Raw genomic sequence first — 18,874 nt, 5'->3', positions numbered from 1 at the left:
CCCAAAACGCCAGCACTCCATCCAAACAAGACCACAGATCGAATCATGTCTACCCAAGTTGCAGAAGCTGTATCTCAGCAACCAAAAGCTACTGTCGAAGATACGACTTTCATCATTGAACCAAGAGTTCCATCAAGCTGGATCGAAAGAGGGTTGAAGCCAGGAGGTCCCAGTGGAGCCGACTCGTTGAAAGCAGAAAGGGCTAAAGCTTCGTTCAATGTAAGAGCATGAAAGATCTAAAGCTTCTTGGTTATGTATTGGGGTTTGATCAAATTGCTTCTTGTCATGACATCATCACGGATCTAAACATTTTTGTCGAATAACAGGTTGAGGAGTTGACGAATCTAATCTATGGGCCCGGTATGTACTTTTAAAAGTCTCCCTTCCTTCTTTACGCTGCAGAGTCGGTTGTAGCTGCCCGATCTCTTTCTGCAAATTCTTCGGCAACAATTTCACGGTTTACACATAAACGCAACGAAGAGCTCAACATCTATATCATCGGCTTATTTTTTACCTTTTCTGCATCATCGGCTTATCCCTACCTTGTCTGCAATAGGTGTGGTCGCCCGTGAACAACATATTTTGAGCATCTTGCTCAAAGACCCACTTTTCAAACATGACAAGCGAGATCGTATTTTTAAGGGTCGCACAGAGAAGTTCAAAACGGGCCTCGCGAAAACTATGAGATTGATGCAGTTGCAGAAGATCCATGGATGGAGCAACGAGGAATTCTGGAGCGCCTACGGCTTGGTAGGTATTCGACAGGTTCAGTATCTCACAATAAATCGCTAATATTTATCTCATATATAGAACGATGAAGCCAGTTACATCTTACTTGCCCATACCATGTTCATCAATACGATTATTTCATCTGCTTCTCCCGAGCAACAAAAGCACTACTTGCCGCTGTTAAATGGCCAGAAGCTCATCGGTGTCTACGCTCAAACAGGTATGCAAAGGAGTCCAATTTTTTACAATACGTTTCTAACATTTATCGCTACTATAGAACTTGGACACGGTTCCAATGTGCAACGACTTGAGACTGTTGCTACATTCATTGAGGGAGGTGGATGGGATATCCACTCACCAACTTTAACTGCCTCGAAATGGTGGATTGGTGGACTCGGACGTGTGGCTACCCACGTTGTTCTTATGGCTCAATTGGTCATCAAGGGCAAGAACTACGGTGTCCATCCATTTCTCATTCAGATCCGTGACCTCAACAATCATATGCCATTGAAAGGAATCACCATTGGAGATATTGGCGTAAGTCAAGATGGTCATCCTTTTTGACTGTTACAAAAACCTGACGCCAATGTTTTGAACAGCCCAAATTCGGCTTTGCGACTATGGACAACGGATATATGCTCTTCGACCACTACACCGTACCCCTTGACGCATTACTTATGCGTGCCGTACGTGTTGATGCAGATGGTACATACACTCCTGCTGGCGACAAGAAGACGTCGTATTTGGCTATGACAGCTATGCGAGCTTCTATTGCTAGGTAAGAGATTAAGCGGAATAAATTGCTAGTTCTATGGATCTCACACACAAATTACATTAGAGGATCTGGCCGAAGTATTGCTAGGGCAGCAACAATTACAACTCGTTACAGTGCAATTCGACGTCAATTCGCCAATCCAGATCTCAGTCGACGAGCTGGAGATGCTTTGGCTACTTCCTCAAACACAGAAACGGCAGTTTTAGATTATCCTCAGCAACAAAACAGAATCTCCATTGCTATTGCAAAGGCATTTGCACTACATTTTGCCGGTGTTGATCTGCAGATGGAGACCGACAGGCTCATCCAAGCCCTTATCAGCAACGACAACAAAACAGCTGAGAGCATTATGCCTGAATTGCATGCTAGTTCGTCAGCCTTAAAGGCCCTCAGTAGTACTGAGGCAGCCGCTGTCGGCGAGGACATGCGACAAGCTTGCGGTAAGCTAACGTTTGCAGTTGGCACAGAGCGCGATCTTATCATTGAAATGTTTGTCTGCAGGTGGTCACGGTTTCTCAACTTTCTCTGGCTTCACGGATTTCCTCCAGGCCGGAGTACAAAGCATCACCGTTGAAGGTAGAATACTCATTGAACGACATATCGAATGAAAATCAATTACTTACATCTGTCGTTGATTATAGGTGAAAATCGAATGATCTCAATGCAGACTACTCGATACTTAATGAAGACTTTGGCCGATGTAAAACTGTCGCCAAGTTTGGCCAACCGTAGTGCCACGTCATCGTACTTGGGAATGTCTTTGGACAAGAATTTGGACTCTTATACTTGCCCTGCTACTAGCCCCAGCGATTTGCTCCAACCTAAACTGTTTTTGGCAGCCTTCCAAAACAGAATGGCGCATATGGTTAAGGACTTTGCCGATGACATTGCTGGTAGCAGTGTTCAGGATAGACAGGTTGAGTCTCACCGACTCGCTATGGCTCATGCCCAGTACACTGTATTGCAGGCCTTCCATACTCGTGTAGTAGAAGCCATCCATCAGGGCAAAGTCTCACTTGCCACTGGAAAAGTTTTGAGGGATCTGGTAGCTCTGTATGCCTTGTCAACCATTGAAACCGAAGTAGAGTTTGCTACCACCGGATACTTCAGCAGGGAACAACGAAAGTGGTTGAGACCGTTGGTTAGAGAGTTGGTACTAGCCGTTAGAAAGGAAGCCGTAGCGCTGGTGGACAGTTGGGCATTCTCTGGTGAGTGGCGAATGGCTACACAGTGTTAGTCGCTCCTCAGTGGATAATTTTCTGGTTGCGTCTGCACGTTTTTGAAAGGCATTTCACTAACAACGGACTACACACGCAGATTACTACCTTGGATCTGCTCTTGGTCGTAAAGATGGCAAAGTATACGAAACCATGTTGAACTGGGTATGTGTTGTCGGAGTCGAAAAGTTTGCAAACACTACAATGAATTCTAACCACAAACTTTTTAGACCACTTACGAACCATTAAACGCTTCAAACCCTGTCGACGGTTACGAGGAATATATCAAGCCAATCCTCAACGGCGAATTCGCCAAGCTATAGATATACATCCCCCTGCTGCGTAAATCCCCTGCTTGTCTCGTAGTGATTAGAGTTATAGAACAACAAAATATAGAATTAGTATGATGAATCATCTTGTTTCGACGTGGTTAACGAAGTTGGAAGTAGTATGATGCAGGGTTGTTTTCGTTCTTGTTTCGCACACCAATGACAATTTGCTCTTCGTGCGTGGCTAGAGACAGGATAGAGTAGTTCATCACTGGGAAGAGCGATGTAAGTCATGGATTCCATCGATATTTGCTCAGTCTACATGGCAACAAGTTGAAGCTTACGCCTAAAAGCAAAACCATTTCTGACAGACATAATGGGCAGAATCTGTCAACTAGTAATGGGACCGGCAGGCTCTGGAAAAGTAAGAATCAGATCAGTTCTCCTATACGCTCTCCCTGACTTTTATCATTAAACAGTCAACTTATTGCACAACGATGATGGCACATTTGCAAGCCAGCAAACGATCTGTTCATCTAGTCAATCTGGATCCAGCTGCCGAGAATTTTGAATATAAGCCTACAATTGGTAATCCGAAAGCTGAATTAGAACATATGACCCGATTACATGAGCTAGATCTTACTTTTTTTTTGTGATCTTTCAGACATTCGAAGTCTCATCACTTTGGAAGATGTCATGGAAGAACTCAAATTTGGACCTAATGGAGGATTGATCTATTGCATGGAGTGAGTATCCTCATGAAAGAAGCGTGAACCCATTTGTACCAACCAAAGATCTTGTTTAGGTACCTGATGAACAATCTGGATTGGTTTGAAGAAGAACTAAGCGGCTACGAAGAAGATTATCTGATTATAGACTGCCCTGGACAAATCGAACTATACACGCATATACCCATCATGAGACAATTCACGGAATTCATGAAAAAGCACGAATACGTAGTCTGTGGTCTATACTTGATTGACTCGCAGTTTATAGACGATACACCCAAATTCTTTGCTGGAGTACTGAGCGCTATGAGTGCCATGCTCCAACTGGAAGTACCTCATATAAATATAATGACCAAGATGGACTTGTTGGGTGAACGAGGAAAGACGCTAGAAATGGATCGATTTTATGAAGCAGACTCGGACCTCTTGGAAGACAGTACCAATCCTACTACGAAATCCAAGTTTCATGAATTGAATAAAGCCATAGTGCGAGTCATTGATGAGTATAATATGGTTGGGTTTATACCGCTAGATAATTCAGATGAAGACTCGGTAGCTTTGATCTTGCAGCATATTGATCATGCTACCCAATTTGGAGAAGATGCTGAGCCGAAAGAAATTGTGGATGAGGACTTTCAAGGCTATGACGATTGAAGTGTAAACAATTATTGTAAATATTGCTCTTTACTATAGATTATATTGCATCACTACTTGTTACTTCATTATTCCTTTTATAGTAAGCTGCAGTTTACAAAGCTCTTGATAAACAGCGTATTTTTGTATGTGATAGTTGCGGACATCGAGGGAAGAACTTGGGTACATTACTTTGCTAGTTTGATTCATCTTTTTTGAAGCTTCTTCCAGCGAATACAGTCCCGATGACGCCGCAGCTGTCATTGCTGCTCCCAACGTGACAGTCTCATCAATATTTAGCGGAAGAACGACGGGCAACAAAGTAACATCGGAAAGCGTTTGCATAAGTAGAGTGTTTTTACATAGGCCTCCCGACATGTGAATGGATTTTATGCCGTGACCAGAAGTATTCATGTTATCGATAATATGCTTGGTCTGGTACACAAGTCCCTAAGCCCAAGGTGTCAGACTACTTAATTGCTCTCAGCCTTGTCGATATTCTTTTCAATTACCTGTATAGTTGCGACGTATAACAAAGCCAGCGATTTGACACTTGAATCAAGTGTCAAACCAGCGACAATTCCTTTCATAGTGGGATCAGCATAGGGTGATCGATTACCATGAAAATCTGGAAGGACGTGAACGTCCTTGGTTGCCATTTCTGGTAGAGCTGGAGACTCCTTGGCAGCTTCAATTTCTAAATATTCATACAAATTCATACCCAAAGCTCGACTGTTGGCTTCCGCTTCACCTTTAGCCATATGGGTATCAATGACAAAGTCAATCACTTTGCCTGTAGCGGATTGCCCCGCCTCTCCTGCGAACATATTCCTGAATAATACGTCTTTGTATGGGCCCCAGACATTGTCAACATATACGGGATATTTACTCAAAGCTACGTGGCAAGAGGAGGTACCGCAAATCATAGCCAACCGTGTAGAGATATCTTGCTCTGATAATTGATATCCGAATGTAGCCTATGAAGAATTCATTCACTGAGACATTTTAGATTAATACATGCGAAACTCCTTACCAGAGCACCCGCATAGGCATCTATCACTGCCGACGCAACTGAAATTCCAGGTAATAAACCCAGTTCCTCAGCTGCCTTTTCCGACAATCCCTGACCCAATGCCTCTCCAGGCTTGCTGAATTCACTGCCAATTCTGCAATAATGGTCGTTGACCATATCTTGAAGGCCAGCATCTTTCAAAAACTGCTCGTCCCATCCAATGTCTATATCAAACCCCCATTTGCACGCAACAGAACAAACTCCACGTTTTAGCGAGCCTGAAGCTCTCCATGATAAGAAATCAGGAAGCTCCATAAAGTGCCCAATTTTACTATAAGTGTCTGGCAGCCGTTGACTTAAATATACTAGTTTCGCAACAGTCATCTCTGGCGAGATCTTCCGCCCAGTTCTTGCCAGGACGGGACTCGTTATCAGTTTAGAAAGCGCCTCTGCCTGTGCTTGAGCCCTGTGATCCATCCACATCATAACGTTCGGTACATAGGTTGATATTGTGGTTGGTTGACTTTCAACAGATACTGGTTGACATGCCTCTGATAGACACACCAGAGAGCAAGTGGCGTCAAATCCGATGCATTTTATCGCCTTCAGAGGTACGCCTGATATTCTCAGAGCGTCCTTCACTGACTGACATACAGCCTCCCAAATCTGGTCAGTGGCCTGGGAATACTCAGAATTGGCAGCATCTTGGTAAATTATTAGAGCATTTACACCAAATCCTTTACATTCACCAGCTATTCAAACGATGGAGAGCGTCAGCGACCAGTAACAGCGTTGAAATGTGATGACTTGAATTACTCACTCGACGTGAATACAGCGGCTCTTGCTAGTTGAGGAGAGTTAGGACGTGTAAGTATCTAGCAGTAAGCGCGCGTAAGCCTACCAGAAGCTGTTCCAACATCGACTCCGACGAAAAAAGCTTCCTCCATTGTTGCGTATAATAAATCAGCTCAAGGAGCTACAGACCAGAGAGACTGGCAGCTCCTACAAGGGATATAGAGTGAAATCCTTATAGCTATAGCACCAGGTAAGCTTCAAGCTGTTAATAAAGCTGATCAAAGGTTGCAATGTTTCGTGAACGATGTTGCACATTCTCATGAAGCAAGAGTCGATGGATGTCGTGAGTACTGACTGATGCTGATGCGGAGATGCATCCGCATTCTTACTCGAGCCTTGTTAAAACCACTAACTGCCCTGAGATGCGAACATCAGACTAAACATCAGATAGTCCCGTTCCATTGATGAATGGAGGCTATCAAGGCAGTTCTCTTGCCAATTCAACCTTTTTGATATCTATTCGTGCTGATGAGACATCGTTTTTATAGAACATGGCGGGGTTCTTGCTTCCTCACGACAACTCGTCAACCTCAAACACTCCTTTGTTTACTTTTCACAACGGTGCCAATACTCCAAATCGTATTCAGCCAGCTATTCCGCAAATCAATATTACCAGTGCACCAATACTATCACCAGCACTCGAAGCCATTGACAATATGAAGGACAATATTAACACTCCTAACGCTACAAGCAAACAGACGTCGTCTAATACTCGTACAGGTGATTCATACTGTTGTGCTTCATTAAAATGTGCTTGTAACACGTTTCATCCGCCTTAGCTCCTCGAATGAATCGCAACACTTCGTCCATCATTCAACTACCATCGAACAGTAGCTTCACTCCGAAACCGTCCTTATTTAATGGACCTGCTTCCTCTTCAAAAGCCAAACCATTGCAGCAAGCCCTAGTACCACAAGGATGGCAGAATGTATTCGCAGCAGCAGTACCCGCCACAAATGCTGCGCCAAAGAACGGAGTTCAAGACTTGCAAGCTCTCTTGGCATCAGGCCTCGGAAGCGGAAATGATGCTCATTTCGCTGGTACATTGGTACAGATTGCCAACGTACTGCAACACAAGTCGCGAGAACGTGATGCGGATATGGAGTCGCTGGTCAGTCTTTAGCTTTACTGGTACCCTGTTGCCAAAAGCGATGCTAATCTTATTTCTTGAACAGAGCCAAGAACTGCATGGAGCAAAAGCTTTGATATCACGCCAAGCTGATACCATGGACTTGGTAGGCAACAACGCCTTTATGGTGATGGAGCTCTTTCAAGTGAGCAAGAAACGGGCTGAGATCAACAGAGTTCGGTACGGGTCCAATGTGATACTGCTTGCAAGAATAGATGGTCACACGTACGTAACTTTTATACAGATTGGATTGCCTGAAGAAGAGTATGCAAATGCTTCAGCTTGTTGTCAAAGATCAGGCATCAAGTATTGAAGAATCCGAAAAGTCTCACAAGCGAGTTGTAACAAAGTTGGAAGAAGTAGAAAAAGGTTAGTCCCTTTATTATGTATGATTCTTTGATTCGATGCTGACTAGAAAGATCTGTTAGAAAATGCAACTCTGAGTATAGACCAAGAGAAGCAGTCAAAACGAGTAGATTTGGCAGAAGAGAAGGGTATATTATCTGCTCTGTACGCCTTATTCTCTCTTCATCGCTCATTTACTCTCGCTTTAGCTCGAGCTGCACTGTCAGCATTAGAGCAGCAAGGAACAGCTCATGCTCAACACGTTCAATCCGTCACTGCTCAGCTCGATCAATTTCTTCAAGAGCGACAAAGACTGCAGAATCAGTATGAAAAATTGAGCAATGAGTCTCAAGCTCTTCAAAATGCTTTGCAGGAAGAATTGGAAGCCGCTCGTCAGCATGCCTCAGAAGAGCAATGTAAACTATCTTAAGCTCCCGTGGTAGCAACTGGCTATATTTTAACACTTCGTTCAATATAGCCAAGAATGTTTTACTATCCGAAGAACATATTGCCAAACTTACTGACTTGGAAGCACGATTATCGAAGTCTGAGGAGGAATGCACAACCTTGTCATCAGCACTGTCGCAAAATCGTGAACGAATTCACGAATTGCAACGTGATCTCGAGAAATCACAAGAAGAAGGCGTTGCTACTGCTGGCTCGCTGGCAGATTGCGAAGCTGCTCTTCGTAGTTCTCATGTTGAAAAAGAAAACTTGGCTGAAGAACTTCACAACGTTAAGGAATCTTCAAACGAGAAAATACGTGCCTTGGAAGCTACATTGCAGGCATTGACCTTGGATACTGAAAATGCAATGTCTATGTAAGCGTCGCGTCGATTTGATATCCATGTTCTCTGACAATTACCTCGTATTGGACGAATAGAGCTGATAGGGCTGCTGAAGATAAAGATCAGATGTTGAAATGGACTGAAGCTCAATTGAGTCAGGCTGTGGATCAGATAAAGAAGTTGGAGGGGCTTCTATCTGATACTGAACAAAGGTAAGCAGAACACAATTTCTGCATGATCGTCAGGCTCTGAAACCTATCAAAAATTCAGACTTGCGCAAGTCAAGCAGTCTGCCCAAAATCAGGAAACAAATTATACGCAACTTGTCCTATCGCTTGAGCAGGAAGTTGTTTCTCTCAAAAAATCCGTTCAAAGTCAATCCATATCCTTTGAAGGTCAAAAGGCAAACTTTGATACTGTTTTACAAGAACATTGTGAAAGGTGAATTTAATTTCTTGCCTCACCGTCTTCTGCTTACTAAATGTATTTTGCACTAGCTACGAGAAGCTCAAGACCGATTCCAAAGCTGAATGTGATCGTCTTGACAATCTTTGTCAACAAAAGGAGCATTTATTACAACAACAGATTCAACGAACGGCTGCTATCAAAACCAACAATGCTGTAAGTCGATAAGTCCAGCAAAAATGCCTTAATTTCTATCTGCCTCCAACTAATCTTGTCTTTTGAAGGAACAACATTTGCTGGTCTTCCGTGATTTGGAATTCAAACTGGATGCATGTCAAGCATCTCTGGAGGAAGAACGTCACAAGGTCTCACGTATTCAGGTAAGCTAATTGAATCTGAACGATTTTTCGTGCCAAATTTTGACCATGTGTTTTTCAGCTGGAGCAGGACGATGCATCTCGACAACTCCTAGCAATCAAAGGACGAAACAATGAATTGTCGCTCCAAGTCTCTGAGTCGGAAGCTCGTGTTGTTTCTCTTCAGTTGGAGAAGGACGATGCATCCCGACAAATCCTAGCAATCGAAGAACGAAACAAGGAATTGTCGCGTCAAGTCTCCGAGTCGGAAGCTCTTGTTGTTTCTTTACAGTTGCAAAAGGACGATGCTTCCCAAGAAATCCTAGCAACTCAAGAACGAAACAATGAATTGTCGCTCCAAGTGTCTGAGTCGAAAGCTCGTGTTGTTTCTCTTCTATCTGAAGTGGCGACATTGCAAGAGAAGAATTCCGAGAGCCAAAATCTCATTGCACAGCTTGAGGTACTAAGTATCTGCTCAGTATTCGACATAACCTTGATATTCTACCTTTGTTTGTTATTTCTCAGAATCGCTATGAAACCTTGGAGATGGATAACTCTCGACTATCTGGAGAATCCACCGCTACTACTGAGAAGCTCCAACACCAAGTGTTAGTCTTTCAAGAGAAGAATGCTGAATCGCAGTCTCTCGTTTCACGATTGCAGGTTGAACCGTCTCGTGTACCTGAATTTGAGCACGAGTCCTAAGAGTGAATGATTGTAGGAACGAATTGCTGTTCTTGAGGCTGAGGTTCACGCAAAAGAACAGTCTACTGGCATTGTATCCAAAGCCAAAGCAGACTTGGAATCTGACTACAAGTCAAAGTACGAGCAAGCCATCAACTATAGAACTGCTCAGCATAATGCGGATATGGCCAAGGTCAATGCAAAGTTGGAGGCAGCGAATAGAGAAAAAGCACAATACTTTAAGGAAAAGGAAACTCTTTTAAAGAGCATGGAATCATTGACTATGGAGAAGAAGCAATCGGAAGAGCTACAGGTCGATTGTTTTGATCATTACACCATCTTACAAGATGCCAATCGTAAAGATGATTGTTGTAGGCAACGTTACTGGCTTCTCAGGGGAATTTAGACCAACAAACTCAAGTCATTGCTGGACTACAAGCTCAGCTTGCCAGTCTTCGAGAACAGAAAATGAGTGCAGAAGCTAATCGAGACTCGCTGGCTCAACGAAATCGTGAATTGAATGACTCCACAAGTCGATTGACAGCTGACCTCGCCTCTCTTGGTTTGGAGCTTGAACGAATGAGGGTCCGTCGTAACTTATAAAAAAGATGCTTCTTTCTTTCCTGAGGTTGTTGTGAGCTATGTCGTGACTTTGTCGATGTTGATCTAGGCCCTTCAAGCAAAGTCTCCTCTGTCTTCGAGAGAGAACAGCAAGACACGATCATCACGAAATCAAACCTCAGGACTACTCATGTCATCTGAACAAGACCACAATGGGTCAAAGTCAAATCTTTCTGACATAGGAGTACGACTGCAAGATATTGATCGAAATGGCCATGTCAGTGATGATGATTTGACTGATGGCGAGATGATTGATGACTTGATCGAGGCGAGATTGTATTAATGAATTCAGCGATAGGGTTTTCCATAAATGTGAACCCGTTTCCTCGTCATTAGACCATGTCTCAGACTGCATCTCGCGACCAAGAACAAGCCATCAAACGTCACGCCAGCAATCGCCCTATGAGGCAATTGCCTGGTCCACCCACGTTTGCCAGCCTTCCTAAACATATCGAACAGGAAGTTGGTGCCACAAACCTGAAACGTCGTCGTGGTGCAGATAAGCTGCAAATTAAAAGCACCATCTCCCAAGGAGATGACGAGCATTCTTTTGATTCTGAAGATGGAGAACACCGTTCTCATCGTCGCTACAAATCAGGAATGGCTGAACTGATCGGTAGCTCTGGAAAACTTCCAGCATACACTCAGATTCAAAATGACAACGACGATGATTTTGATGATCGTGGTGCGGCCAAGAAGCCTCGCTCAAAGATTCCAACAATGAATGTGAGCGCGGACGAGCATTTCCAAAACAGACACGCATTGGATATTTCTATCTTTTCAAACTAGCCACAATCGTTGAGAGGAGCTCCCCAACGCACGAGCCCTCCTCTGAAAAAAGCTACTCGATCTCAAACAGCCTCTCAACAACCACCAAAATTTCCCACCAATACAAGAACTGTTGCCGATAGCAAAAAGCAGACTGTTCGTAGTACTGCAGCTAGGCTCAAATCTGCAAAGAAGGTACCACAGCAGGTAGTGAGTGTGAAAGGAAAGGGCAAAACTCAAAGGACAACTTTACATTTAGACCCACGAAAGCAGTAAGGATGATGCTGAGGATGGTGGTGGTCTTGGTGATATTGGTGCTCTATTGAACAAAACGCATGAGATTGCCAAGGCTGTCAATACTTATGGACGTGGTCGTGGAGTAAGCCTTGCTATTTTCTCGATCAAAAGACTTGCTCTGACTTTTCTTGGTCACAGGGAAAGAGGCCTCGTGTGAAGGTTGTCTCTGTCACTTCAAATTCAGTCGATATGACAACAGCGACTTATCGAGGGCAAGCTCGAAGTGATGGAAATCAGCAGGTCGATTTGTTCGGCACGTGGTGAACCAGCAAAATAGAGGACCTAATTGCAAACGTAGCATACTGTATATTGCAGATATTGTTTTTAGTACAATAACGGAAATTATCAATTAGAAGGATGTGTCTCAAACATTTGCTCGTTCATTGCTTTTGCTTCTAGATTGCTGTTGATCTCATTGATCTCTTAAATAACGCGTAAACTGGTCGTGAGCACCGTATGAGCCTTGACAAGAACTATGCTTATTTCCTCTCTGAGTTGTGTCTCCTTGTCCACACAGAAGGAGAACAAAGGAATCCCATCATCAGAGAAGGACAACAATGGAGGAAGTGTTCAACTGCTTGTCAGAATGCTTGTCTCCTGATGGCAATCATCGCTTAAAGGCTGAATTGGCATTGAAGGACTGGACAAGATCTCGACCAGGCAAGTGTCCAAACATCTCGATGAATTGAACGCCTCTATGTATCAAAGCAGATGATCTACATCATATTATTTCAATGCACTAAATACATACATTAATCGAATTTAGAGCTTCCTCAACTACTTGGACAGATTGCTGTCGCTCAGAATGCTCCATTGGCTCAACGACAATTCGCAGCAGTCACATTGAAGAACTATGTAGATGTTCACTGGACTTCAAAAGCAGACAACTTTGTCGAGCCAGAGACATCTCCTGAGGTATATCATCTGATCGCTCGGTTCGATGAATCCTTGCTGCTCGTGCAAAAAAAAAGCTACAATGTTTTCTTGCCATGTTTATCACTGTACATTCTATCTCATACGACTCTCCAACAATTAGGTCAAGCAACTTCTTCGAGATGGGTTGATTCACGGATTAGGAGATCCTCAAACAAAAATCCGAGTTGCAGTCGTGAGTGATTGTTTTTCATTCACTCAATACAGTCCGTTGTTTCTCATTCTCATTCCACAAAATCATGTGTTAGGCCAATGTGGTATCCAAAATAGCTCACGTCGACTGGCCAGAACTATGGCCTAATCTATTTGAGCAACTCTTGGCTCATCTTGACAGTGGACACGTTGATCGTGTGCATGGTGCTATGAGAGTCTTGACGGAGTTTGTCAGAGATGATATTACCATTGACGCTCAATTTCCAACGCTTGGGCCGCTGCTCTTACCACCTTTACTCAGGGTTCTCACCAACGTCGACGCAAGTTTTCTTGGTTGAAAACAACACGTTTGCGAACCTGACACGCATCACTACTAACAGGTGTACGAACCACGAGTTCGAGCTAGATCAATCGTCATCTTTCGTGAATTGGTAAATTTACTCTACCTTGTGTATGAACAGCAACAACAAGAAGGTAGAGTGGATGCATGGCTGACGACTCATACGACTGGATGGTTGGAATGCTTTGCTCACCTGTTGGCAAACCCGTCAACACCAACTGAAGAAATATTCCTCAAGTTGGAGGTTATGCGAGTGAGTTGCATGGCACCCCAACCAAAGTTAAACTCTTTTTGTCGATTCTGACGTATTTTCTTATCTAGACGCTCGACAAGATGGAAGAGCTGTTTCCAAAATATATGTCTCCGTACCTTCCGTCTATAATGGGTCTAGTATCAAATCACATATCAGCACTATGTGATCAATACGTAATAGAGACAGTCAATCCAACAAATGACTCAGGCACAGGCCCAGAAGTAGTCGACTCAGAAGGTGAAGTCGTTGGATTGACCACATTGCTCCATTCCATATTTGAATTCGTGGAAGGAGTCTCGAAAAAGAAGGTCCTACGATCAATGTTTACCACGTCTACCAAGAAGGGCAGCCAAGGAGCATCAGCTGCACCCTTCTTGAAGGAGCTTTCTAAGTTTATGTTGACTTATATGCAAATCACTCAGAGCCAGGTATGAAACTTGTCAGTATAGCGCTGGAATCGGAGCTCGTTCTCATAAACATCCGTCCCTGTAGGAGGAGAGTTGGGAGAACGATGTCAATCAATTTGTGCAAGATGATGAGGAAGAAACATATTCATTTACTATTCGAGTCGCCATACAAGAGCTGCTTCTCGTAAGCTCAATAGGTTTTGTCAGTCTCGTCCTCAGCTCACCATTTTGTTATTCTCAGAACTTGGTGGACACTTTCAGAGAAGAAACCACGCAAGCCATAACGGCAGCTGTCGTATATCAAATCGATATCGCAAACGAACGAAAGAATTCTGGCTCTCCCGCATGGTATGCACACCCCCTAAAATTTGACGCACATTTACTCACATTACGATGACTGTCACTAGGTGGAAGATCCACGAATCATGTCTGTTGACTCTTGGACGCATAGCTGAACCACTCGTCGAAGGGTTCACTTCAAATTCCCTGCAATTTGACTTGGCTGGATTCCTTGATCAAGTAGTATTACCAGACTTGAACCAAAGTGAATTCCCATACCTACAAGGCCGTGCATTGTGGTTCACGAGCCAATTGGCTTCGTCTCTTCCCAAGAATGTGCTACCAAATTATATATCTGCAGCAGTGGAAGCATTGAATCGTAGTCCATCAGTGGCTGTCCAGATCTTTGCATTGAAGGCTATCAACAAGTACGCGTCGTTTGTTATGTTCCTGGTGGTTGAAAGCACGTCTCTAATGTTGTCGCCGTCGTACTAGTTTCTGCCATGATGTCGATGACGTGTCAGTGATGAAGCCATTCCAACAAAGCATCCTAGAAGGCCTGGTCGCCTTGTCGAATGATGCAAGCGAAGATACTATGACGCTGATTCTGAATTGCTTGAACTACGCCATCAAGGTATGTGTGTCACGATCACTGTTGTCCATTTCCAATGTTACTAATGTCCAATGTTTCGCAGATCGACATATCTAGAGCTGGACAAATTGTGGCACCGTTAGCAGAATTCCTGGTACGGGTCTGGAAACAATACAAAACAGGTAGACCGACGCTCATCGCAAGTGACAATCAAAGTTCAACTGAAGCCCCAATTCATCTTGCTTTGTAGATCCCATAGTGTCTGAAAGCGTATTAGAAATCATCGAAGTCTTGGCGTCAAACGCGGAAATTACGATTGCTCTTCAGAATAGTATGGTTCCAAGTGTGATGCAGATCATGGCTAGTGAAAAGGCGCTCTTATTACCTGGAATTCAAGCGGTAATCACTAAAACTTGTGTCGTGTTTGGTTGGCATGTATATTGTCTAACTTCAAAGACATACAGACTGGAATCGATGTTCTCAAAGCACTTCTCGGTCCAAACAGTGGTCCAGTCTCGCCGCTGTATAGTCAATTCTTTCCTGATTTGATGGGGCTCTTCTTGCATTCGGAAGATACCGCCATTCTGCAAAATGCCGCTGGCTTTTTACGCTCCTTATTGCAACGAGATATGTCAGTCATAATCGATTGGTCAAGTCCCGATGCCAATGGATTGCAATTGGCCATGTCATTCCTGGCAAAATTGTTGAATCCAAATGCATCAGAATCAGCTGGATTGTTTCTGGGGGATTTGATCATCAAGTTCATCCAAAAGGTAATAATAGCCTTGTCAAAACGCGCGATGGTAATAATTGGCACTAAAGCCGAGTTCATCCCCTAGGCTGGTCAGCACATCGCACCCGTGCTTCACCAACTCTTATCCGCTATCGCATTTCGACTATCTACGGCTCAGTTGCCGACATTCATTCAAGTAATGTGGCCTTGTATTAGCCATTCGGCACAATAGTGCAAAAAATTGACAGTGTCATTTATTCCAGTCACTCGTATTGGTGTTTGCTCATCTCATCAAGACTCAACGCGATGATGTTGTAATATTCCTTGCTGCTTTGAACATTGAAGGAGTATCTGCCTTGGAGATCTTTGTCAAAGCTTGGTGCGAAAACTTCTCGGAGTTCACAGGATATTACCCTTTGAAACTCAAGTAAGTTTTACATTCTAACAAACAGGGATCACTGTAATGTGACCTCCTAAGGCACTAACATTCCTCATGGGCCCGTTAGTGCTACAGCCATGTCTCAACTCTTCCAAAGTACCGATCCACGATTGCATTCTATTATGGTGAAGGGTGATGAGATTGTGACTGATGAGCGTAAGTTCGCATTATTGATCCTCTCCCTCCTCGAACAAATAAGCCGATGACATTCGTATCTGTGATTATCATAGGAATCCGAACAAGGTCGTCTACAAAGAAAGGTGGCGAAGAGTCTCAAATGCTCAGATTTTAGTTGGATTTTTGTTTTTGCTCACCACTCTATGCTTTTGTAGCGCCGCATCAATTTACGACGATTCCATTCTCTGCCAAAGCCATCAAACTCCTACTCACCGAATTGATGCAAAATGTCGAGTCAAACATGGGGAAACCCTCAGCACTCAGACTTGCCATGATGGGTACAATTGGTGGAATGGTTGGAGAGTCTGACGATGTGACCTCGGATAGTGATGAAGAGGTAAAGGCCAGACGCTTGGAAGATTCTCTCATCTGACTAATCTTTTGACAATTTTTGACCTATCTCAAGGATGAAGGTGAAGAGGAAGGCGAAGACGACTGGGAAGACGTTGATGAAGGCAAGAATGGCGACTCTGAACTGAGGTTACTCTCTGGTAAATATGCAAAATTGAAGGGGTGGTCAACATAACACTCATTGGTAAAATTATATAGATTTCGCTGACAGGAACGACTTTGAAGATGAGGATGATTTGGATCTGCGCTCAGATCCTATCTATCAATTGGACCTCAAGGTATGTTGTTTCTTCTCATTAAAATTTATTGTTTGAATCTTGCGAACACGACGATTATCTAACTTCTTTGCCTCACTTTGTATAGGAGTATCTCGTCACATTCTTCAAGACGTGCTATGCTCAAGATACCCATGGCTTCAGAAACATATGTACACAGTTCTTGAGCGCTTCAGAGCGAGACAAGTTGTCGGTAATTGTTCAATAGGCAATGTTTCATAGTAAAAAGCAGATAGAGTTTCAGCAAAATATACTTAAATTGGAACATATCCTGCAAAGGTTTTGAACGCGTTTACAATACGTTTGACACGCAGATACAGTGCTTCACTCTATTGGGGTTTTGGGTGATCGCACAAAATTCGACCTAGAATCGGACGCAACAAGCAAGTATGAATTTTCTGAGTAGTGCAGTGTTTAGGACGTGTATAAAGCAGCAGAATGGACGGTGCATGAGTAGCGTTGCTACTCCATCCAAGCAGCACCTTGTCTCGAAATCTGGCGTCTATCCACATGGATTTCTGGCAGGCGGAGTCGCATCTGGAATCAAGAAGAAGGCAGGAGTCAAAGACATGGCCATGGTAATATCCCCCGAATATAATTGTACCGTTGCTGGAGTCTTTACCACGAATGCATTTGCATCACCATCGGTCCAAGTCGATAAATCCATCATAACACACCTGAAAGGAACGGGAGCTCGTGGAGTCGTTGTCAATGCTGGATGTGCTAATGCATGCACTGGTGATCAGGGACTAGATGATGCGTGGAAGATGGGACAGGCTGTTGATGCAGCTCTCAAAAGTAGTGGTAAACAGGCTATAATAGATGGCAAATCCTTAAAAGGCACATCATCACCGCATGCCAATACACTGGTAATGTCAACGGGCGTCATTGGCCAACATTTGCCAATGCCCAAGATCTATTCCGGAATATCGTCACTCGTGCCCATACTAGGTTCTTCGCATCAGTCATGGAGTGATGCTGCCACCGCAATCATGACTACAGACACTTTCCCGAAACTACGATCAAAAGAAATAACGACTACTGTAAACGGTAAACCATACACGTATAGAATGGCTGGATGGTGTAAAGGTGCTGGAATGATTCATCCCAATATGGCAACCATGTTGTCGTCGGTGTTTACAGATATCAGTATTACGCGTGAATGCTTGGATAACGCTATAAAGCATGCTGCTGATTGGTCGTTTAATGCTATTAGTGTGGATGGAGATAGTAGTACCAATGACACATTCTTGCTATTTGCTAATGGAGGGGCTAATGCTGCTAATGGGTATGCTAAGAATGATGAATCGGCCATGATTCGGGATGTCAACTCGACGGAATTTATAGATTTTAGAAATCAGTTTACAGAGTTTAGCGTCGAGTTGAGTAAATTGATTGTGAGGGATGGTGAAGGAGCTACCAAGTTTATGGATATTCTTGTACAGGTATGTCTTGAAGGATGGTCTAGCCAAACCAGCTGTCATGATTACGTTTCAAAGTTCGGACATAGCTACCCCAAACGCTACCCAAATTTTTTCTCCCTAAATCTAATAGGGAGCACGAACATTCGCAGAAGCCAAACAAGTAGCAAACACAATCGCCAAATCACCGCTCGTGAAGACCGCTATATACGGCCGTGATGCTAACTGGGGTCGTATAATATGTGCGGTGGGATATTCGGGAATCAAGGATATTGACCCAACCAAAGTCAATATGCATTTTGGAGCATGTGATGGATCAAATTCGCTGCACTTGTTTAAGAATGGAGCACCTTTTGAAGTCAATGAAGAGGTGGCTGCTAAAATATTAAGTCAGGAGGATATATCCATTCGTGTTGATTTGGGGATGGGGAAGGCTAAGGCACAAGTTTATACGTGTGATTTCTCACATGACTACATATCGAGTGAGTGTTGAAATTGATTTCAGTGAGGCCATGCCTGAAATGGTCCCTTTTCAGAAACTGCCTGATGTTTAGAAAGCTCTACTGATTTGAAAACTGAAATTCATTCATTTTTAGTCAATGCGGATTACAGATCGTAACGAGAGAGTGCTGTCTAGTATCTGGCTACAATACATTTTAGAATCAGCACATTTGTGTTGACGTTTCAAGTTTTGAAGAATGTGATGGATCAAGTGGAGTTAAAAGGGAAATGGCGCTTCAAAATCAATGGCTATTGCGAAATGACTAGATCAGGATGATGACTCCACTTTCGGGACGAGGCTACGTCGTTTTTTTTCACCGACTTATTTACAGCTATGGAGTAGTCACTTCTCTGTTCAGTAAAACTCTTCGTCGCGAAACAGCCGCATAAAAATGTGTTATGTCTGTAC

The 18,874-nt window shown here is 43.5% G+C and overlaps 4 protein-coding genes across 4 annotated transcripts; 3 read left to right on the top strand and 1 right to left on the bottom strand.

Annotated features, from left to right (window-relative positions):
- Positions 1–45: 45 nt before the first annotated feature.
- On the top strand, positions 46–3,044 carry POX1 (acyl-CoA oxidase; the record flags this gene model as incomplete). The annotated part of the gene is made up of 11 exons (XM_031168230.1): positions 46–219; positions 327–360; positions 557–750; positions 811–949; positions 1,007–1,266; positions 1,329–1,507; positions 1,568–1,944; positions 2,006–2,080; positions 2,146–2,712; positions 2,822–2,886; positions 2,952–3,044. 11 exons carry the CDS (start codon positions 46–48, stop codon positions 3,042–3,044), a joined length of 2,157 nt encoding a protein of 718 aa, XP_031025753.1.
- Positions 3,045–3,366: 322 nt separating this feature from the next.
- On the top strand, positions 3,367–4,372 carry SmJEL517_g02301 (uncharacterized protein; the record flags this gene model as incomplete). The annotated part of the gene is made up of 4 exons (XM_031168229.1): positions 3,367–3,414; positions 3,470–3,578; positions 3,655–3,736; positions 3,796–4,372. The coding sequence occupies 4 exons, from the start codon at positions 3,367–3,369 to the stop codon at positions 4,370–4,372; spliced, it is 816 nt and encodes a 271-aa protein (XP_031025756.1).
- Positions 4,373–4,432: 60 nt separating this feature from the next.
- Positions 4,433–6,310, bottom strand: GUT1 (glycerol kinase; the record flags this gene model as incomplete). Its single annotated transcript, XM_031168228.1, has 5 exons — positions 4,433–4,801; positions 4,864–5,328; positions 5,385–6,115; positions 6,184–6,207; positions 6,265–6,310. 5 exons carry the CDS (start codon positions 6,308–6,310, stop codon positions 4,433–4,435), a joined length of 1,635 nt encoding a protein of 544 aa, XP_031025755.1.
- Positions 6,311–6,709: 399 nt separating this feature from the next.
- On the top strand, positions 6,710–18,583 carry SmJEL517_g02299 (uncharacterized protein; the record flags this gene model as incomplete). The annotated part of the gene is made up of 43 exons (XM_031168227.1): positions 6,710–6,938; positions 6,998–7,329; positions 7,394–7,527; positions 7,592–7,716; positions 7,776–7,841; positions 7,902–8,108; positions 8,171–8,513; positions 8,576–8,692; positions 8,751–8,921; positions 8,978–9,101; positions 9,170–9,265; positions 9,324–9,701; positions 9,767–9,904; positions 9,963–10,238; positions 10,301–10,510; positions 10,596–10,763; positions 10,883–11,272; positions 11,336–11,509; positions 11,574–11,693; positions 11,750–11,834; positions 12,378–12,526; positions 12,648–12,719; positions 12,793–12,999; positions 13,078–13,290; positions 13,359–13,718; positions 13,783–13,881; positions 13,939–14,045; positions 14,105–14,404; positions 14,472–14,610; positions 14,672–14,750; positions 14,819–14,967; positions 15,033–15,341; positions 15,408–15,497; positions 15,565–15,728; positions 15,808–15,896; positions 15,971–16,000; positions 16,073–16,254; positions 16,324–16,408; positions 16,467–16,546; positions 16,632–16,736; positions 16,912–17,988; positions 18,098–18,446; positions 18,561–18,583. 43 exons carry the CDS (start codon positions 6,710–6,712, stop codon positions 18,581–18,583), a joined length of 8,340 nt encoding a protein of 2,779 aa, XP_031025813.1.
- Between the last annotated feature and the right edge of the window lie 291 nt (positions 18,584–18,874).

Source organism: Synchytrium microbalum (assembly GCF_006535985.1).
Source record: "Synchytrium microbalum strain JEL517 chromosome Unknown SmJEL517_scf0009, whole genome shotgun sequence".
Classification (NCBI taxonomy): Eukaryota; Fungi; Chytridiomycota; class Chytridiomycetes; order Synchytriales; family Synchytriaceae; genus Synchytrium; species Synchytrium microbalum.
This window is presented reverse-complemented; position numbering and strand designations above follow the sequence as displayed.